The sequence below is a fragment of the Pezoporus flaviventris genome, unplaced genomic scaffold (assembly GCF_033815535.1).
Source record: "Pezoporus flaviventris isolate CSIRO_AGI_PZ_B2104156 unplaced genomic scaffold, CSIRO_AGI_Pfla_v1 ptg000015l, whole genome shotgun sequence".
In the NCBI taxonomy this organism is placed as follows: domain Eukaryota; kingdom Metazoa; phylum Chordata; class Aves; order Psittaciformes; family Psittacidae; genus Pezoporus; species Pezoporus flaviventris.
Window position 1 is genome coordinate 9,552,107 of NW_026892563.1, and position 22,500 is coordinate 9,574,606.

At 40.1% G+C, this 22,500-nt stretch overlaps 1 protein-coding gene across 5 annotated transcripts; it reads left to right on the forward strand.

The window, feature by feature from the left end:
- The first annotated feature begins 236 nt into the window (after positions 1-236).
- On the forward strand, positions 237-22,122 carry LOC133269278 (cytochrome b-245 heavy chain). 5 transcript variants are annotated; one of them, XM_061453366.1, is made up of 13 exons: positions 237-469; positions 2,862-2,957; positions 4,395-4,505; positions 8,095-8,179; positions 9,805-9,950; positions 10,770-10,960; positions 14,684-14,813; positions 15,638-15,730; positions 16,304-16,557; positions 16,849-17,011; positions 17,853-17,999; positions 19,188-19,312; positions 20,012-22,122. In XM_061453366.1, exons 1-13 carry the CDS (start codon positions 425-427, stop codon positions 20,136-20,138), a joined length of 1,713 nt encoding a protein of 570 aa, XP_061309350.1. In that variant the 5' UTR covers positions 237-424; the 3' UTR covers positions 20,139-22,122. The 5 variants fall into 5 exon arrangements, with proteins under 5 accessions (XP_061309350.1, XP_061309351.1, XP_061309352.1 ...); XM_061453367.1 differs by lacking the exon at positions 4,395-4,505; XM_061453368.1 differs by lacking the exons at positions 8,095-8,179; positions 9,805-9,950 and having other exon boundaries at positions 238-469.
- Positions 22,123-22,500: the final 378 nt, after the last annotated feature.

The window sequence follows — 22,500 nt, forward strand, 5'->3', positions numbered from 1 at the left end:
AAGAGGATCAGCAGGAACAACAACTCATACCTGAGGAGATAAAAAAGGACAGGGCTGGGAGGAGGTGACTCTTCTGTGCATTCTGTATTACATTTCAGCACTGAAAGTTATATAGGGTGGCGATACATTTTTTAGCAGAAAACCTGACCAGTTGTGTTACTTGTTTTATCCTCTGTCTCACAAGGAAAATACAGTCTATTCCAACAGTTTATATATATATGAGTTACAAACAGTTTTATGTAAAGATGATAGAAACATGTTTGAAACAGAACTATGAACATGATTCAATGCTTAACTGATTTCCTAAATGAATGAGAAAGGAAACAGGTTGCTGCAAGCTGCTGCTCTCACTTCCTTGTGAGAGAGGACATAGTCGCTGTCCCAGAAAGACGGGGACTGTTGTGTGCACTGATCTTGGGCAGTCATGGGTAACTGGGTGGAGAATGAAGGACTGTCCATCTTCGTCGTTGTAAGTACAATTTTTATTGTGAGTTGTGTCTAGTAAAAAGTTCTACAGAAAGCTGCAGTAAGCAGTTCTCACTGTGCCAGTGAACGATGCATCCAACTATGCTGAAACTAGGGCACCAGGTGCAGTGAAATGCTTAAAGGGAATAATTTTTAAGCAGCTCTGTCTGGTATCTCATTTGCTGTAGGCTTTATTGTCAGCTGACAACTGACTGTATGTTAACTTTCATTAGCCTTGTTAGAAATATTTACGTGTCTGGGATTTTTGGATGCAACAGTGACTTAAGAAAAACAAATAACATTACATCTTACTTAACTATGTGTGCTTCAACAGAGAAAGCAATTACAGCAACCACCCTTTCTTGCACTTTTATAAACAAAAGTGGGTGTAACTGAAAGTGCAGTGTCTTGATGGTATAAAATTTGTATTAGAGTTGGATTCCAAAATTTAGCAGAGATTCAGGAATCCTTCATTAAGACAACTGGTATTTGAATTGAGTTTGTATCCAGCTTTCATAGAGCAGCTGTGAAAGCAGGTTAAATTAATTCTGAGTAAGATCTGAAAGTACTGAAAATCCCAACCACGTTTAAAAGCGATGAAGAGGAAAGAAGGGCAGTCCTCCTTGGAGAAAACTTAGAAGTTAAGTATTTTTTTTCATGTCACATGTGATACAAGAGCTATAGAAATACAATTTTACAAGTGTATGTATATATATAAAAATATGTAAAAGTTCAAATAACGAATTTGTTTTTAGAGACTCAAAGCTGTAACAAGGTCAATTTATAGGTAAAGAAACTAACAAAGTCCCTGAGAAAGTAATCGGCTAACAGGATATTTCCCTGGAAGCCTTACCGAAGTGTTCTGCATTGTCCTCTCCAGCTTTACTGTACACTGACTAGGTACAGGGTTGTCCAGCGCTTGATGGGAACAGGACAACCATAGTTACTATTCATGTAACTCAATAAAACAAAAACACATCAGCCTTAATCCCAGCCTATGCAGCCTCTCCTGGGTTTAGCTAGAGAGCACAGATGGCTGTGAACTCTGCAACTCAACCCAAGCTGCCACAGGGTCTCACAGCTTTTTTCAGAGGATTCATGGTCCATATGGGTTAACACCAAGAAGGACTGTGAGAGACCATTAAGCATCATGCCAAAAATCTTGGTCTGCCAGGAATGCTGTCAGGCTACTGTACATGGCAGTGGCACACTCTCACTTTAAATACATATCCTAAGCATTTAATCCTGACATGAGGTTGGTTGGTTGTTTTGTTTTGCTTTGTTTTGTTTTGTTTTTCTTTTTAATAAGGATCTGGGGATTTCCTATATGCTGCCTTACCCTGAAGGAAATCCCTTCATTTCCCTGTATTTATTCCACAAGAGTAAGACATTTTCCAGATCTAAACTAATCCCAAGGTTTTTTACAGTGTCAGATGGGCCAAATAGCTACCAAAACATATGAGTTAGAAGGGATAAGGGACTGTAATGTCACAGTTTCTGGCATCCTTAACTTACAACCAGAGACTTATTTTTCTCTCAGTTCTCAGACTTTCTCTTCTCTGATTTCATTTGCCATCTACTAAATCTGATTAGACTGAGAGTGCACGATGCAGGTTGGTTTCACTATGGCATGTGAAATCAGTCAACCAGAATCAGGATGGCATATGCCCAGATTCACTATGATCTGTTGAGACAGATGGGCTTGTAGCTGCTTTAGATGGCCTTGAGAAGGGCTAATAACTTTACTTTCCCTAAAGAAACCTGCACCGTAGGATGTGAAAGTGAGAGAATAGTGCAGTACAGCAACGAAGAAGCTCAGTTTTGGATAGTCTAAACACTGCCCAAGTGCCTGGGTTGAATATTTCCTGCTGGCTGATTTCAGACCTTCAGAGTGCCCTATTCAGTTAGGCCCTACATGTAGTTTGGGCCATCTATATTTAGAACTCAAGTTCCTTTTCTTTGGCACAGCTCCTAAGTCTTCCTCTTACATTAGCCTTACATAGGTGAATATGTCTGAGGACCTGCCATTTGGAAGAGGCCCTAAGCTTTAATGGTGTTTGGAGATTCAACTAGACTCACAGACGTAGCTAAACACCTGTAATATAATGGTCCTTATATAACCATGTCTAAACCCCTCTGGCTAGGCTAAAGTTTAAGCTACCCATTGCTGTATTTTTGTTTATTGCCACTCCAGTACCTCTGAATGCACATATCAGAGCCAATTTCCACCAGAAAAAAATTCTATTGCCCTTGCAGAATCCTATATACCCTGCAGGTACACTTCTCTGTGCAAACAGGAGCACAATAAGCTAATTGGCTATTAGCTGAACTATGTAAATTCAGACATACGATCCCTAACAAGAAACTGTAAAGCTTTTTGTTCATTTCTCTTTCAGCTTGTATGGCTGGGGTTAAATGTCTTCCTCTTTTGGTGGTACTATCTTGCATATGATATCCCACCAAAATTCTTCTACACCAGAGTGCTCCTTAGTGTAAGTATAAAACATATATTATCTTGGCATAGACAGAACACATAGCATTTTTCCGTAGCATTATTTGATTGAAATAGGATAAAGTGGCTGGAGCAGCAGGTTCATGTAAGAGTTAAAAGTCACATTCAAGCAGACAAATGAATGCGGATGTCCAGTGCTTCTGAGCAGAAAGCTAGTATGAAAACAGAGAGATCCCATTCTAAAGATATTTTCAGGTAACTATCATGCTCCTGGTAATTAAAGTCATTGTGAATTGTGGCTGTTTTATTAAACAAAATATGAATAAAATATTGCCACTGAACTGTTGTGCACTCATTTTCCCCTGTGATTATTTTTCACAGCATGAATAGTTTGCAAAGCTTTTAGTTCTGAAAAGCAGTCATCATTCATGTATTCATCAAACATGTATATAGTAGTAAAGTAGTGAAGTGATCCTGAACCCTGGGCCGTTCAATATAATCCAACTGGCTAATGCAATATTATGTGTCCTACTGCAAACTTGATTCCAAAGATACTATAGGTCATAACCAATTGACAGAGAAAATTAATTTATTCACATATTTTAGAAGCCTGATCACAGACATGAAAATCAGTCTAAGGTTCAAATTGCAGAACATAGCACCGTGTAAAAGGTTTGCAAAGCCACAGTTTAATTCTGCAAAGCATGAAATCACATTTTGTATAGGGCTTAAGGTCTATGGATCAAACTCTGTCCTTTGCAATCATGGTGCCTTTGAAGTCTCAGAGACCTGTGCTTGAATAACTAGAGCTCAGTGTAACCCCAGTTCAGTAACTGAGATTTGAAACCTGAAAGTGTCCCAGTCAATGCAAGACCAAACATTATCTTTTGCTCTCCTTCATTGTGTTTGGATTGTTATCGTCACTTTCAACAGTCTTTGTTCAAAAGTCTGAAATCATTCAGGATAAGAAGAGCAACATTAAGGGAACATATTCCTAAAACATGAGGCAACATATTTCCCTCCACTTCCTTTACTGACAACAGAGAACATAAAACCGCTTCCCTCATAAACTGTCCTGCCTACTGTTACACCCCAGCCAACTGAAACTGCAGCAGTGAGACTTTCTTTACAGCCCTGGGACAGAACACTCTACTAATAGCTTAGACTAGCACCTGTGATTAGCCATTGACTGTCAGACGGGACAGGGAGCTTTTTGTGCAACCATATTATTTCAAAATTGGAAACAGAAGGTGTCTGTCTGGAGGAATGTGTTGTACCTCCATACGTGTCTCTAACTTGGCTAGAGCGTGACTACTGTGGAATGTGAACATTATTAATCAACTCTAGATCTCACACTCATGGAAAGTTGTATAACTTTTATATGACAGATACAACACATAAATGAATTCTGTCCCTATCTATGTCCTGGACAATGTCTTAGGTAATGCATTTAGTAACAGCATCTCTCCAATTACAGCATGCTTTGGCTCTGGCAAGGGCCCCTGCAGCCTGTCTGAATTTCAATTGCATGCTGATTCTGTTGCCAGTATGTCGAAACTTGCTGTCCTTCCTCAGAGGATCAAGTGCGGTAAGATGAAGAAACAATTTCAAAATCTATGAAAAATAATAACCCACGCAGCCTTGCAAAGAAACCAGGGAAATTCATCCAAGTTCCCCAAATATACTATACTTTGGGCATGTCCTCTTTTAAGAAGCAGATAAGCCTGGAGTTTTGCTATGAGCAAGACTGAGATCTATATGCCAGTGCGGTATCTAGAGCTCTGTTGAGAGGTTTAGCTTTGGATTAGCCTCCTTTGAGTCTTCCCTTTTCTCTTGCCTTCTGGACATCATGCTGCCCTGGATGCAAAGTGCCTTGGTAGTGCTTACGTACATTTGCCGTATTTGTCACTCATGCAACACGCATTTATAAGGGAGATATTAGCCCATGTCTTCTGTCTTTGCATGTTCAGTTCTGAAAGTAAATGTAGTCTTTCACAGATTTTATTTCAGCTGGTTCATAAATTACGTTCTTTCTTGTCTGAGTTGCATTTCCGTCTCAGGATGAAACAGTTTGCAGGCCTTTTGAACATTTCTAGGTCCCAGATGCAAATGTTATACACAGTACTGAGGAACCACCATTAAGGGAAGGACAGCTGATTCTAAGTGACAGCTGGAGAGACTTCCTATGGTAGTATTTCTGTGTGCAGCAGAAATAATGCACACAATGCATGTCACGGTGCAACAAAAAAAAACAATATTCTCCTTAAGCTCATGAACTGTCTCTCCAAATATGTAATGATTCCTCCTTTCTTTCTAGCCTCCATAATATATACATGGTCAACAAAACCAGTTTGCAGAGGTTGGTTTTAATTTGTAAATCTAGTATAAATTCTTTCATGCAAATAAGAAAGGCCTGCCGGGGCTGAAAAGCAGAGCAAAAGGGGAAGCAATAAAGTAGATGCAGTGTTCAAGAGTCCTTCATAGGGGAATAGAATGGCATACAAAGTAATAATAGCCAGAGACAGCCCATGCCATACCTCCATCCAGTACATATATCTGGACAATCATTCTGGCTGAATAAATGAGAAGTGTCTGCCACATAATGCTCCTAAATTACATTTAGGAGTAAAGCCAGTGCCCTGGACTTTTCCAGGCATAACAACTCAAAACATAAAGTTGGAACTATGCAGACCAGGCTTTCAGTCTTCCCTTCCGATTCTGAAATGCTACAAAAGCAGTCATACCCCCCATGTATGTAGAAGGAAAACGAGTAGTAAAAAAAACAGTGGGGTTACAGCTAATCTTCCCTGCCCTGAGAAAGATCAGTTAGTATCTGCCAAAATCCAGAGCTGACTCCCCAGGATGCAGAACAATGAGCATAAATTTAGTAAAAGATATTGTTGATATTAGATGAATGCAACTTGAAGATATTGATGAGATTTTGATCATATTAGTCCTTCAGGAGGTCTGAAATAGATTCCAGTGGGGTTGAGCTGAAAGCAGGCTGGGCAGAGGTATTCTGAGGTCAAAGCAATGGAATAGCTCAAGGCACTTCTGAAGGCATTACTGGAAGATAAAAACTGGTTCCAAGGGTGCACTGTGGTAGTCACTCAGGCTACACCCAGTTTGCAAGTGAGAACCATGCAGGGAGCTACAGCTCCATTTTGGCTTCCTGCCTGCAGCCAGCAATGCTGCTGACAGTGGTAGACTATGAGGAAGCACTCTGAGGATGAACAAGAAGAGGAGGGAAGAACATAAAATAGGACTGTTAGAATGTTGGTGTTTAACTTCAGCTGCTTTCTCCAATAAAGCTATACCCCAGGAAGGAGGTAATTTTATATCTTAAGCAAAACACACAGGACCCAGTGTGCCAATGGTAGTGCCAGGACTGAGGTGCGGGGGTACAACCGCTTATGCCAGTTCTGGTGTTGTCTCTAATTAACTACGTAATTGTACAAAAGTAAAATTCTACACAAGTAAAATCTGTGAGGATCTCTTAAGAAAAATCCTGATCTTAAAATGTCAAATAACTTACTGAAAGGATAGTGACCTTTCCAACAGCAATGTCATTGGGGTTATGGAGAGGGGAGAACTGTTCAAATCCGCTGCTCAATAGGAATGTGCTGTAAACTCTTACCCTTTACATCCTGCTACCTAGCAATTATACACTACAAAATTATTTATTATTAATTGAAAGAACAGCTGTGTTGTCTTTGCATGCCTTTTATTGCTGTATTCATCACTGCTGTTAATGATCTTCACTTCTGAATCTAGCTGTATCATTTTGCCATTGCTTTGCCTTCTGCTTCTTGAACAGAAACATCAAGTGGTTTTTGCAAGGCAGTCAAACAGAGTTGGCATTTCCTCACTGTGCTACAGTTTGTTCTATAATCTTTTTAATTGTGTCCCAAGATACGTGATACAGAGAAGGCCAAACTTCTCCTGGCTGTTGTTACAGTCTACTGAAGTCATTGCAGTAGGCCCAGAGTGTTAAAGGTTGCCCTTTAATCAATGTCCCAGTTGGAAAATAAAACAAGGAGAGAACTGTTTCCTGCTCATCTATTCATCTGTAAAGTTAATACTCATGGGATCTTTAGAAATGGACTGGTATGGAAGAGTAAGACTACTGCTGGTATATCTCCACTAAGTAAAGAACAAATCAGAACTGAAATTGTTTGTGTGTTTCATCATCCCATCTGCTGTCTTACTCGTGGATGGCTGGGATGATTAGCTCTATCCTATCAGCTGGAAATGTACGTTACCTTACCCTGCCATCTATAATGTTGATGTCACGTGGGAGAATATTTTGTTCTCTCTAAATTTGTTGTGTGAAATATCTACATGGTTCTTGTGAGGAAATGTCTGTGTAGTGTGCATAGTGTTTTCTTCCCTTTGCCAGTCAGGAAAAGCATTATAAATATACAACACAGGATAATCATGCTTCCTACTGTGTGAAGACAGAAAGTTTTACGGGAACTTAAAGTTATAGGAAAACTCCCACTGACTGCAGCACAATTCAGATGGGGCCTGTTAGGAACCTGTCATTATTCTTAATGAAAATATAATTCTGATTTTCTTAAGAACCAAATTCTTCAGTTTGTATCAGCAGAGATTTTTATTTCCTGTTTCTCTTTGGGTTACTCCAGAAACAAGTTGTAAGTCAATGCCCAACAAGTACACCCCAAATTTTGGGGAAGGAATCGTTTCATATTAACTGACCATAAGTGGCTAGCACATGAGGGGTGGGAGCTCCCTGAGACAGTTATATCCAGACTTTACAGTCCATTTCTACAGGGTGAACCACAGCAAGATCCTGATGCTAGGTGGCAACCTGAGACTCTACCAAAGCAGTCACCCTGCCATGGCAGACTGTCATCCCTCTTTCTGTTTATAACATGTGATTCAACAGAGATAAGATACATACTTTTGTCATACTGGATGTTTTTTTCTCATTATCAAATATTTCGTTTCAATGGGCCATGTTAAAACATTATCTATTATTCCTGTATTCTGGAGTAGGGAGGAAAATATTTTTGTCTGTATTTAAAAATCTGAAATTTTTATTAGTAATGCCACCAGTTATCGTGCTCAGCACCTCTTGTTTTGTCCCTTCATTTAAATAAGTATGCATAGACATCAGAAATAGTCTTCAAATACTTTTTTCTTCAAACCAAAAGTGCTGCTCTACCCGTGTCAGAAGACAGCTGGACAGGAATCTCACCTTTCACAAAATGGTGGCCTGGATGATCGCCCTTCATACTGGTTGGTACTCAAATGTTTCTTTGTTTATTGCTTTCTTGTGCATTTTACACAGAATCCATATGGGATTTAAGTTCTTAAAGATAAGGACAGAGACCTTATTTCATTAACCTAAAAGAGTCAGCATGGGCCAAGGCTTAAATCAGTTTCCAAAAATTAGACCTCATAGCAGCCTTTCCGTATCTGAAGGGGGGCTATAGGGATGCTGGGGAGGGACTCTTCATTAGGGACTGTAGTGACAGGACAAGGGGTAATGGGTTAAAACTTAAACAGGGGAAGTTTAGACTGGATATAAGGAAGAAGTTCTTTACTGTGAGGGTGGTGAGGCACTGGAATGGGTTGCCCAGGGAGGTTGTGAATGCTCCATCCCTGGCAGTGTTCAAGGCCAGGTTGGACAGAGCCTTGGGTGACATAATTTAGTGCGAGGTGTCCCTGCCCATGGCAGGGGGGTTGGAACTAGATGATCTTAAGGTCCTTTCCAACCCTAACTGTGCTATGACTCTATGATTCTGTGGTACTATTCTGCAACTGGCAGAAAGCAAAAGAGAAGAAATAATACTTTCCTTCTGAACCCCCAGCACCATTTATGACACTGGTTAACAAAGGGTGTTTAACAATGCCTTGAAAAATAGATACCCTGGCTTTAATTCTTGTTTAGATTTATTTGTTAGTTGGCAAGTGTGATACAAATAAAAGGATGAAATTGTATGAAAGAAAAGGACATAAAAAGCTTGGGCAGGCCATGGAAATGTTTTCATATTTTATCTCTCATTTCCAAAACTAAGGGTTTTCTATGTTTTCTTTCATCAAGTTTGTCTCTTTTCAGTGCAAGTACCTTACAATCATATACCCTAGAACAGTCTTAATATCAATAGATTACCTGAGGTGAGCAGGCTCCCTTTCTGAGCTGTGGGCTTAATCTCACCACCACTTCAAGGAAAAGGAGCAGGGTGGGGGAGTTAACATAAGGCCACAGAGGGGGTCTGTAGCAGAGACAGGTTGTTTGGGGCTGTTATATCTGAGCTCAGCAGACCCTGTTTTGAAGGTTAGTAAGTATCTGGTGATACTAAAGGGGAAACATTTCAAAAGGCTTTGTATGGCTTACCCCTGCAGTAACGTGGAGTAGAAGAAGTGTGAAACACCTCAGCTGTCCTAGGTTTATGGACACATCAGCTCAGCAAGAACACTTAGTTATTAGTTAGTATTTATAAGCAATGCAGGAGAAAAAAGCAGCCCTAGCAAATGTGACACACCAAAGAGATCCAGATTAACTTCCTGGCTCTTCCACAGAAATCCTGGATGATCCTGACAAATAATTTAAGCCATCCCATGCTTCAGTTTCCTGTGTATTAGGGTACTACTACTTGAACTGTTGGAAGCCTTTGTTGAACACAGACATACTGGAAACTTCCTTTTACTTCTTTCCTTCCCCCACCCAAAACCATGTAAACTTCAGATAGTAAAGCTTCAATAATAAAACACATCAGGAATGTAAGAACTTGTGACAAAGAGGTGAGAGTGGCACAGGCCTTAAGCTGTCATTGACAGATGTTACAGTTTCAGATGTTACCCAAAACCACTGAGTATTTGTGCTTCACGCTGATTTTTTTCTTTCCTGTTACTCCCAGCAATTCACACCATCGCACACTTATTCAATGTAGAGTGGAGTGTGCAAGCACGTGTTGAGGAGAAACAAACCCTGGCAGCTGCACTTTCTAGCCTTGGTGATGGCCCAAATGAAAGCTATATCAACTTTTATAGAAAAACTATTGGGGTAAGTGACTTCAGGCTGTGAAGAGTCATTATTACATTTGTTTAGATAATCATATAAGATTATTTGAGCAGAGAGACTGTTTCTGGTGTGCGCAACCTGGGTTTGGGCCATATTGTAGCAAAACTTCGTATATTTAATTTTTCTTATCTGTTAGTAATATTGTTGTTGAATTTTGGTAGTCCTTCAAACTTTTTCACCTGGGGACTTCGAAGTGTTTTTAAAACATTACGTAAAAACGAATGGCCTGTAAAGCAGTCTTCTGACTAAAGTAGACATGGCACACAGAAATATACACAGAAATCAAGGCAAAAGTTTTGAACTTGGGCTGCTTCTGGTTTAAAAACAAAACAAATTAAAACAACAAGATAAGGAACTTCCCCATTCCTCAGAAGCACTGAGCATCCAATCACTGTGTCAGTTACGAGACCCACAGGTGCACGATGCCACTGGAAAGGACAGCTTCCATTCAGCTGTCTAAAGCTGGAGGTAGGACTCCAGCTCTTAACAACAGACCTGTGCAAATGCGTTCACCTTTCCCAAGCCTGTATTGTTGAGCAGTGGCATATTAAGAGACAATATTCGGCCTGTGAATCAGTGGAAGACCCTTTCTCTCTACTTCCACTTTAGTAAAGGTAAATCTACAGTACAACAAAAATGCAGTAGGATTTTGGCATTGTTAGCTTGCAAATTCTCAAAGGATGATGACTTAAAGACTTACAACAATGTAAAGGATTTGGCGAGTGAGACCGACTGATAATTCAGCTGGCTCTGCTTGGATGCAACTGCTTCCTTACACCACTGTGTGCAATTATTTCACAGAATCCTGTGGGGGGTCTATATGTGGCTTTCACATACTTGGCTGGTCTCACTGGAGTCATAATCACGCTGGCTCTCATACTAATCATCACGTCATCCACCAAAACTATCCGAAGATCATATTTTGAAGTATTTTGGTACACCCACCATCTCTTTGTCATCTTCTTCATTGGTCTTGTTATCCATGGTGCTGGGTGAGTATTCACACTTATCACAAATTACATAATAACTACTTTATCTGAATGTAAAGCCCTCTGCACACATAAATACGGGGACTTGAGTCACTAAGCAGCAGTTATTTTTGATTGTAATGATGGTCCAATACAGGCTTTGAGAGCCAACAGGCTCTCACTGATACGTGCAACAAGCTATAGAGATGCATTAGGCATTATAAGACTTTGGCATACTTAAGCTCATTGATACTCAACTTCTTATGAGATTTTAATTGGTAAGCTCTTTTCCAAGGTGCCTGTTTCTAATTATTAATTTATCTTTCTTTGCTAAAAGGAATTGCATCACACACATGCATTAAGGGGACCTCTACGATAGAGTCTTGGATTTTGTTTGGTAAATGAAAACTGTAATAACACAGATTTATCTTTCAGACTTGGATGAACTTTTAATATCAGCAGCGTTTTAGAATAGATTTTTAGCTGTTGCAGCTTGAATATAGGCAACTATAAGTTTCTGTAACTTTCAAATGCTGAACATCTTTTTCCACTTCTAGCCTTTCCACTTCCATGCCTTCTTCTGAAATAGCTGAAAAGTCCAATGAAACAATTTTAGCTCTATCAAACACAGTTTGAGCACTTAGAAAAATTAATTTTAGTTCCACTTTATAAAACAGAACTGTGCATAAAAAAGAGGCTAAAGTATCCAAGCCACATTTCATAGTTCATAATTACACTATATTGACCGTTTAAAAGAAATTTTAGGTTCACTAGAAAGTGTGCTTTAAAAATGCCCAGCAAAAATGACTTTCAAAACCACTTCCTCTCAGTCCAGTAGTGCCAGAAAAGACAGAAATGAAAGTGCAACGGGAAGAGCAAAAATAGAAGGCAGATGAGAATTGCCACCAGCATATTAGTCCATTCCAACTTCCAAAACAAGAAGGACTGAGCAAAACCTGTTGAAAGAGGAAAAGGTTTCATGTTTTCTGCAGCAAACATTGTATATTTTATATATATAGCAAATATTGACGAAATGTCCAAACTTGCCAGTAGTTACTACACAATGCTATCAGACCTTTCTAGAGGTCAGTGAGGAGCATTTATTTCATAAAAGTTGATTTTCTGTTTACTTGGATATTCAGTATCTTTTCAGCATTTTAATTGCACTGTATTGAAAAGACAAGCATTTGGCCAGAAATGAGGTTGTCAGAGAAGTTCAGTGATCCTTTGGAAGGAGACAAATGCAGGAATATTATTATCTGTGTGATCTGTAGAGGGAAGGCTGTTTTCTAGCTGTGAACTCAGTGGCCTCACTTATTTGGCCTTAAAGTCAAGAATGACATTCTGAGTTTAGAGAAAGTGCTAGTTCACTAAAAATTATTGGGCAGGCCTTTTACGCTCAAGGAAGGCATCTTAGGTGTGCAAAGATGAATGCTATGGAGTAAGTATGATCTAACAGTCTCAAAGTAGCATGTTAGAGAGAGAGGTATATAGATGTCAGTTGGAGACAGAAGGCTGTGTGTCATACCCGTGTGTGTATGCATACATATATGTATATACAGAAAGCTGAATCAAAGATAATAGAATTGTTATAAGCTGTTATAGCATTTTGTAGCACTGATTGGTTTTGTGCATGAACTATGTGTTAAAGGCAAGTGTCCCAAACTTCCTGTCACAGTGAATGTAAAGAGGGGAGAAGAGATGCAGACCACCCTGCCTTGGAAGCTAAAGTAAAACTTTAAGCTGAAAAAGAAGTAATTTTAAGGCTATACCAGTGAAAGCTTAATTACAGTACTGGAACACCATCTACACTGAGTAATAATGGAAAACAAGACTTTTGTTTCTGTTGTACAGGGTACTGACATTGTCAGAACTTGAATGGAGCATAGGGTGAGGCAAAAACCCTCAGGCTCATTCTCCATTAAGCAATGGAGAGAGCAGTGGCAGGAAGTGGACTCCTTCTCTTCCCTTAATTCATACCAGAAGCAGCTCAGCTGAACCCGTTGTCATTAGTGGGGAAGTTAGCTGCAACTCGTGATGCTCCTGGGGCAGTGTCGTGCCTTCCCTTTATTTTTCAGGCAGGATGTTAATCAATCCTTTAATGAGGAAGAAGTTCATTAGTAATATTTATGAGCAGTGCAATCTTTTAACTTTCAAGATTGGGCACACACTTTTCAATAATCCCTGGAGAAATCTGTCACTTAGAGCTACGCATACATATGACTTGGATACCATGTTTTTTTTGAAACATCAGAAACAGTCTAGTTCACAGAAACTAGAGTTAGAAAAGCAGAAAGAGAAGTTACAGGTCATGGGAAGAAGATACCAACAGCATTGTATTGGTCGTTTCTAAGGAAAATCAGCAGATGTCAATCTGAATTTCTCTACTATGAACCTCATCCTACTAATTGCCATCACTCTGGGGCCTCTCACATGCTCCTGAGGTTGGCAGAACTCCAGACAGGGGCAGGAAATAGTGAACAAGATCAGAATATATTTTTCCCCCCTCAAAATGAAAACTTTCAGCACTAGCTCTGCCACTAGAAATACAGCTGGTCTGGAGCGCTCAGTCTTCTCTATCATAAACCAAACAGTAACAGAAAACCCTAAGTAAGTAAGAATATAGAGGCCAGATCGTCAGATGACACAAGCTGGTATAGCTGGCATAGCTGCTTTACATCAGAAACATCTGTGTTCATCATTCACACCAACTGAACTGCTATCTTCAGAGGGAGAGGAAGGGTGTCGTGGTTTACGCCAGCCATAACTCAGAACCACGCAGCTGCTCTCACTCCCCTCTCCCCTTCCTCCCTCCGGCTCCTGAAGGGATGGGGAGGAGAATCAAAAGAATATAACTCCCATAGGTTGAGATAAGAACAGTCCAGTAACTAAGGTATAACACAAACCACTGCTGCTGCCACCAGTAATAATAATGATAAGGGAAATAACAAGGGAAGAGAATACAACCGCTCACCACCCACTGACCTATAGCCAGCCCAACCGAGCAGTGATCTAGCCCTTCTGAGTAACTGCCCCCAGTTTATATAGTGGGCATGACGTGCTGTGGTATGGAATACCTCTTTGGCTACTTTGGGTCAGGTGTCCTGTCTCTGCTTCCTCCCGGCTTCCCCTCCTCCCTGGTAGAGCATGAGACTCACAAAGTCCTTGGTCAGACCAAACATTACTGAGCAGCAACTAAAAACATCGGTGTTACCAGCGTTGTTCTCAGGCTGAAATTAAAAAACACAGCACTGCACCAGCTGCTAAAAAAGGAGGAAAATGACTGCTACTGCTGAACCCAGGACAAAAGGTCAAAAGAAAGGGCTCTCCAAATTTCTAAGAGAACAAACAGAAATAATTTCTGTACTGGTCACAAGGAAATTGTTTACTTTGCCCATTCCAAGTTTTGTTTTTATTGAAGAAAAAAGTAGGATAACTCTGAAAAGAATGAAGTTTTCCTACTGTGACCACATCCTGGAAAGGGTTATGGATATATCTCTCAGTTCCTCACCTAATGTTGTAGTCAGTATTTTCCCCCACAAACTTTCCTCCCCATTTTTATCACCTTAATAGTAATTTTGTGGGTTGATTAGAGCAGTAAAGCTGTATCAAAGCTGTAGCACTGCAGAAGTCCACAACTCCACTTAAATTGGGTAGATAAGTAAATTGAGTAAATAAGTAGAACAGTAAGGGACAGATGCCTTCATTTTCATTTAATTGCCTTAATGATTGTTATCTTTTTCCCAGGCGTATTGTACGGGGGCAGACAGCTGAGAGTCTGGCTGAACATAATCCAGAGCTTTGCTACAAGAACTTCACTGACTGGGGGAAGAAGGGGTCTTGCCCAATCCCCCAGTTTTCAGGGAATCCTCCTATGGTAAGAGCAGTTGTCTTGACTGTAAACCCAATCTAAAATGTTTAAAGTTTTCTCTTTTTGTTAAATAACTTAAGCACCTGCTGTAGAAAAGCAGCTGTATGACCCCATGTGCTCTTCAGTTGCAGAAAGTGCTCTTTCATTACATAAAGCCATAGATTTCAACACAATGGATTATATGCAGAAATAGACTACTGACAGACAAACCACTTCCAGTGTGCCATAAAATGAGCAAAATTAACAGGCTAAGCAAAAAAGCAAATTGTATCTGAGAACTGTTTACCCAAAATGTCTTTTGTGGTTTGTGGGGATTTCTAGAAAGTGCTATAATCCAGATAATAAATAGTATCACATTATTATGGACTAATGATCATTAACAGAAAAGTAATGCCTCTGGAAATCTGACACTGAAACTTCAGCTTTCATTGACTAACCAGGCTGGTTGCTCTTTCATATTTCAGACTGATCTGTTAACAGAAACCACATCTTTTTCTGCAGCAGTACAGCCCTGAGTCAATAATACATTCAGAGCTTAACTTCACGTTTTGCTTAAGTTACCTTAATTTTCAGACAGAGGCAAAATCACTCTGGAAAATACCTTGCTCTAACTGTAGTAGCAACTGAAAAGCTAGTTGTGACTCTCAACAGAGAAATAAATTACCTCTCTGACCAGAAGTAATTTTGAAGGTGTCATATCCCTTAAGTGGTCCCTACTCTGGTTAATAAAGAACCTAGATTACTTGAATTTCACATCTGCTCATAGCATTTCCAGGACTCAGTTTAATCTAAGTTGCCATCCTCCTCATCTGACTTTATTCTGCTTACAGACATGGAAGTGGGTAGTAGGTCCCATGTTTTTGTACCTGTGTGAGAGACTGGTGCGGTTTTGGAGGTCACAGCAGAAGGTTGTTATCACAAAGGTATGTGTTGACATTACATTGAACAATGGGCAAAACATTATAAACTTTTCCAAATGGTACAGCAAAGTCAGCAGTTTCTACTCAACAGTGTTAGCAGGGAAAGGAGCGTTCTGGCTGCTATCATGATGCTAACCTCTAACATCTAAATGTAGCCTGCCACTGAAAGTTTCCAGTGGTACTATCTACCCAGTTCCCTCTCTTATAGCCCTGTGTTTATGCCCCTGTATATCCATTACCACTGTGCTATGTGCCACTGTGTAAGGTTCATCTGGAATTAGCTGTGCAAATATAGATCTGGTGATGTGTTAAAAGATGTGCCAGTCTGATCTGTCCCTTTTGGAGTAACTACAAGCATAGTCTGAAAAAATACTTCATCCAAAAATTCAGCATGCTCTGTAGTCTTTCATCTGGCTGTTAGGTGCTGCTCCTCACTCCCAGTTCTGTTGGGAACAAAGTTTCACCTGCTATCCTTGATCTCATAGCAGAGGACAAAGTTAGTGGTGGAGGATCCAGTGAATAGTGACAACAGCCTTTTCTTTTTCCCTGCTTTGCCCTTTTTCCTCTTAACTGTAGGTGGTCATTCACCCCTTCAAGACGATTGAGCTCCAGATGATGAAGAAGGGCTTCAAGATGGAGGTCGGGCAGTACATTTTTGTCAAATGTCCAGCGGTGTCTAAACTGGAATGGCATCCATTCACATTAACCTCTGCTCCAGAAGAAGATTACTTCAGCATTCACGTCCGTATTGTAGGAGACTGGACAGAGGGCTTGTTCAATGCCTGTGGGTGTGATAAGCAAGAATTCCAGGAGGCATGGAAATTACCCAAGTATGTACAAAGAGTCTCCATGGTAAACTCAACCAAAAGCTATGACAGTTTAAATTTTGCTCAACCAGTTTGGTGGTACCCATGATACAATCCTTAACTACTTCCATCACATACATGGGCCTTAAATGTCTCTTTGCAGTTTCTTCCTATCAACCCCACCTCTTCTTTTGCTAACATTTGGGTTGAAGTATTCAGACCAAATGTGCATCGTAGCAGACAAAACAATTTGTTATTTTAAATGCTGTTAATAAATATTCAGTACTAATTTACTACATGTACTTTCAATTTCAGGATAGCTGTGGATGGCCCCTTTGGAACAGCGAGTGAGGACGTATTCAGTTATGAAACTGTTATGCTTGTTGGAGCTGGAATAGGGGTCACCCCTTTTGCATCTGTACTCAAGTCAGTTTGGTACAAATACTGCCATGATGCGACCAACCTAAAACTCAAGAAGGTATATGTCCTCTTTCCCAGAACCCATGTAAATCGTTCAGGGGCCATCAGCCCAAAACAAAACAGGCCCAGCAATGGTGATCTGGCTCCAGACATGTCTGAGTCCTACAAGAGGAACCCAATTACCTCACAAGACTAGAAGGCAGGGAAGCAGGGGGGTCAAAAGCAAAAACAATGAAAGAAGAAATAGCCTATGAGCAAAATTACACAAGCAAATCCTGACTGTACCCCTTGGGATTTCCACTTGCAGTGGAGATACTATTCAACCTGTGTGGGAAACAGAATGTCCAAGACATTAATACTGCCTGTGCAAATATTGCATTACTTCCCTAATCACAGAAAGAGCAACTTTACGTTAGTAGAAGAGCACTGCTACTATCCTCCGCTTCCCTCCTGCCCCTGGAAACTCCCTGTGTAAAAGTGTGGGGTCACACTTTGCAGTTATGGTCATATTCAGAGAACAGAACTGGTTTTGTTACCTACTTTGATTTACCTTGCCTGTCAGCAGACAGGGTGATAGAGTCTACCTCTAAATCATTTATTTATGTCCTAACAAACTGTTTTACAAGGATGTAAGTGGGGAAACATTATGAACTAAAAATGTAACCTGCTGGTGGAAAAGAAATAAGATATTTCCTTGTTCTTGCAGTCACTTAATCTGCTTCACAACCCTCCCAATGTCAAACCTCCTGAATAGTTTTGATTCCAGCCTTCATCTCCATCGACTGAAGTGGTCAGAGCAACTTGGTACAAGATCTCTACAATCCTCATTCTGTCAGTGACATAAAACCAGAAACCATAAATGCCTGTGTCCCCTGACAGCTCACTCTTGTCTCTTCCAGATTTATTTTTACTGGCTTTGCAGGGACACTCATGCCTTTGAATGGTTTGCTGACCTCTTGCAATCTCTGGAGGCTCAAATGCAGGAGAGGAATAACGCAGACTTTCTCAGCTATAACATCTACCTGACAGGCTGGGATGAATCTCAGGTAACTACATGGTGGAAAGTATTGCTTCCATATGCGCTGAGGTTGATGTTAGCAAGTCTGTTATGTTTTGATAAATGTTCAAATGGTTTATGTCCTTGGCCTCCATCTGGTCATAGAGGTTTTAAATGCAGACAGGTATTGTCCACCAGAAGTTACATGGGATCAGCTAATCCTGTCTCATTTACTTTGGCTGTGCACTCTGGGAAGCAGTCTTTCCTCACGGCAGCAACCTCAGCTGACCGTATCTCTTTAGACAGCTAATACTGCTTAAAACAGTTAATGGTATTTGGGACAGGAGAAGCTAATGGCACAAAGTTTGAGTGATGACAGCATATTCGTTTCAGGATTTTCCTGAGATGTCTATGTCATCCCATGCATGTATGTTGCTGGGTCACTGGGGGGTACAAAGTAACAGCTCTTCCATGAGCCACTTGAAAATGTGTGATTGAGTCAGGAAAGGTGCTCAGTCTGTTACTTTTAGTAATGTTTTATTTTACTTACATCTCACCATTGCAAAATTCACCATGTGCCTAAAGTGCTGTAGCTCAGCTAGGCACACATGGAGGGGCAGGAGCAAGGTAGGAAGTTAATCACACATGCAGTGGAAAAAAATAGGAAGGAGAAAAGTCCCACTATTTTTGCTTGGGGAGAAAGTTACCTGTAACTTTTTCTCATGTAAAAGTGATGCAGAATTCCTCAAGTCCTGAAGTTATGCTCTTAACCACATTTTCTCTTCCTGGCTTAGCTTAGCTTAGCTAAGTAAAGGTGCAAGTTACACAGGGAGAGCGGACAAAACCTCCTCATATGGATCAATCCTTTCAGAGATCAAGCTGGCAGAACTTCATTAAGGTCAAGGGGTCTGTATAATTGTACTTGAAGGGAAAGTTTTGTTTTAAATTACAGCTTTATCTTACAGTTCTTAGACTAAATCAGTTCACTGCAAAAGAAATATCATTAATTGCTGCACTCAATGCTTCATAGCTTTAACTCTTGAGATCACCTGGTCTGGGGAAAAGGAGGAGGTAGACACTGATAGTCAGGATTTTACCAATGTTAGCTTTCCTTTCTAAACACCATGTTCTTGTTTTGGAAATAATTCAGTGTGTATTATTATTTTTTTTAACAGGACATAATGCTGCCATATCTAACTCTGTCTTTACACTGCCCCTTGTGTTTCATTTCCCACAGGCCACTCACTTCGTAATGCATCATGAAGAAGAGAAAGATGTGATTACAGGCCTTAAACAGAAAACCTTGTATGGAAGACCTAACTGGGAAAATGAGTTCAAAACTATTGCGGGGCAGCATCCTGGGTAAATTTGTATAAATTCAGAGTGTTTATGGACTTCCTCTAAATGCCATAATAGCACAATCTTATTCCTTTGGCTGACAAAGTTTGAGGAGCACTTTTTTTCTAACTATCTCTAGGTATTTTATACAATCTAAAGTCTAGACCAAATCATTTTACCTACAGGTTTTAAAAAATCATCCCTTTTTGGTGAGGTGCTTCATGGAGTGTTCAATTAGTAGTGAAGTTTAAGAAAAAACATACCCTATCATTCCAGCTGAAGTAGATAGGAATATCACGTGATGTCTAAATACCTCCAAAAATACTTCCTACCTCAAGAAACAAAACCTGAATATGGATGACCTTTAGCTGAGCACCCAAATTTATTACTGAAAAAAAAACAAAACCTCAGAACAGTTCCTTTCACGAATTTGTGCTGTAAGCTATTGAAGCTTTGTTTCCTTGATTCCACTGACATCAACTAACCTGTCTTTACTGAGTTGTGCTGAGCTGAAATTTAGACTACCATTTGTTTTAGAAGCAGCACTAAGTGCCTTTCAAGTTTTAAGGGGTTATAAGTTTTAAGGAACAGATATCCAGTTCAACTTTAGTTCCTATAACTGAGAAAAGAACCTTGCACCTACAGAATGTAAGACTGATTCACATGAAGAACATCCAGCTGCCCCATACCTAGTTCTTGACCATATTTTCATTTTCTTAACAGCTCCAGAATAGGTGTTTTCCTGTGTGGACCTGAGGGCCTAGCTGACACACTCAACAAAGAGAGTATCAGCAACTCAGAAGCTGACCCAAGAGGAGTACACTTCATTTTTAACAAGGAAAATTTCTAACTGCCAAGCGTATGGGAGGCATTCAGTACAGCAGCTAAAGACTGGATATCTTTTTCTATTTGGAGTCTGGGAAGGACAGCCCAGCTTCTAATGTCAGCTACACTAATGCAGATCTGTTTGCTTCTTGGAAAATACTTTGGTGCTGTGGTAGAGTAAAAGAGTTAAGTTTTATCTTAGGCAAGTTTGCACTACCTTCTGCATGCTTGCAACTTAGTATAAATCTATTTCCTTTGTTTGTATGAGGGGATTTCCACTCGATTAACTGCCTTTATCCTCATATTATTCATAATGACTGCTGAAGCGTCTAGAAAGCCATATGCATTTGGGACCCAATTCAAACCGATAAAGCTTAATGCTATTAATCAATAAAACATTCTAGCCTAATGCTTACTATTAGGAGACAGCTTATCCTGGGTGCAGCCAGGCCCTGGAATGAGGGGTGTTCAGGAACAGTGACTGGGAAAGATTATTCCTTACAAGAGGAAATTTCCTTTGCACACCAGCATCTTTCAGGCTTCCAAATGCATGCCTATATGTCTGTCTGAGAGAGAACACAGGCAGCTGAAAAGCAGCCATTCCTCTTTAGGAAAGTGGAGCACCAGAAAGAAACCACCTGGATTTCTGAGTGCCACCCCCACCCCAGCTGCTTGGGGATTGATGAGGCTGGATTCAAACCAAGTCCCACACCTGGCATCTGAGCCATTGCTCGGCTCCTTTGAACACTCTCAGTTTCACATCTTCAAATTCATGGTGCAATGATCCACAGAAGAAGGGCTTTGTGTTTTAAATACTGCAATTTCTGGTCTTTGAGGCTGAAAAATCTTGTTGCTAAATGATTTAATGGGTATTTTCTGAAGCATTCTATTGTTTAGCTGTTCCTCTTTGATGGTGAAACAGGTTTGAGAAAGCAATGATCACATGGGCAGTAGCTGGAATAGCTATGAATAAAGTCTCTGATGTGTACAAGACACCCATACACAGCACAGTACTCCTGTATGTACATTACAGGTAGCAGGTTCTTAAAGAAAAAGGAACTGAAACTTTTAATGCCAGCAGCAAAGGAGAAAAAAAAAAATGAAGGGGGGGGGAGGGAGGAGGAGGCACTAAAACCTGCATCATAGAAATAAGTGAAAAAAAAAAATGCAAAAAGCCTTGGTAAAAGACACACTTTAGTATAGCCTGTCTCCTGTTCAGCTTAACGACTTTTAAACTCCACAGGCAAGACCAGCAATAGCTCCTACACAGCATAAGACCTTGCTTGCCATATTTAAATATTATCCAAGCACTCCATGCTACTTCAGAAGTATAGCTTACCAGTTTCTATTTAACAAGATCAGTTTCTAGTGAATGCTGGCAAAGATTACTGGGGAATTTTTCAGTTCTTTCCCTCAGAAGGGTCATATTTAAATCCACAAATTTCTGTTTGAAGCACACCTATTAAATCAGAATAGGGGCTGAACTAGATGATCTCAGAGGACCTTTCCATCCCTAACAATTCTGTGATTCTGTGATAAACAGAATTAAAGAAACTTCCGTGGAATAAAAGTATTGCTACTGAAACATAATAAGGGTCTCATCCTGTGCAAAGAGCATTGAAATATCTGCCTTTGATTTTAATGGAAACGTGTTCAGGCTTTTATACTGCTAAAAGTGGGCAAAGGAGAATTGCAAGGGGTCTAATGGGGACAGTATATTTATCATGTGAAGAGTCTTGAAGGAGTGTATTTTAATTCACCCTAAACATTGCCGTGTTTATTCTTAAAACTCCAGGGATCTATCTTGACTCAGCCAATTGTAATGACATTCCCTGACATGCTGCACGCTGGTACCAGGGGTTGTTTGTCACTTTGAAGTCAGAAAAAGGAATTCTATGCTTGTTAATAAATGTCTCCCCAAAATGTGTAAAACAATAAGCAGGTGAGAGCTTCTCAGTTTATTTCAAAGGTTTCTTATATTAAATCCTGCTAATATAACAACCCATGCATTATTAGGCATGGTCTGAGGTTTTTAAAATCTAGGATACATGAGGGAAATGGATGGATAGCACTGAAATCCAAACATAAGAAACAAATGAACTTCAGTCCTCCCCACTCTTCAGCAAAGCACAGAAGGATGTCAGTGATACTGTTTGAAGTAAATGTTCCTGTCTTCTAGTGGTAAAAGAGTAAAGCCCTTCTGCCAAATGCTTGCCTGGTCCATAGAAGTTCCCCAGATCAGTGTTTCACTGGGGACCCACCTTAGATACAGACCTTTTCTTAAGCAACTTTTACAATATTTACATTAGATATAAAGCCCATGCCTGTGTTAAATTAGTGGACAGTTGTGGCTGTGACACCAGCAGAGCTCCCCATTCACCTGAGGG

Coding starts and splice junctions, on each gene's coding strand:
- LOC133269278 (XM_061453366.1), top strand. CDS start 425: ATGGGTAACTGGGTGGAGAATGAAGGACTGTCCATCTTCGTCGTT. Junction 4,506..8,094: donor TCCTCAGAGGATCAAGTGCG/GTAAGATGAAGA, acceptor TCAAACCAAAAG/TGCTGCTCTACCCGTGTCAG. Junction 16,558..16,848: donor GAGGCATGGAAATTACCCAA/GTATGTACAAAG, acceptor TTTCAATTTCAG/GATAGCTGTGGATGGCCCCT.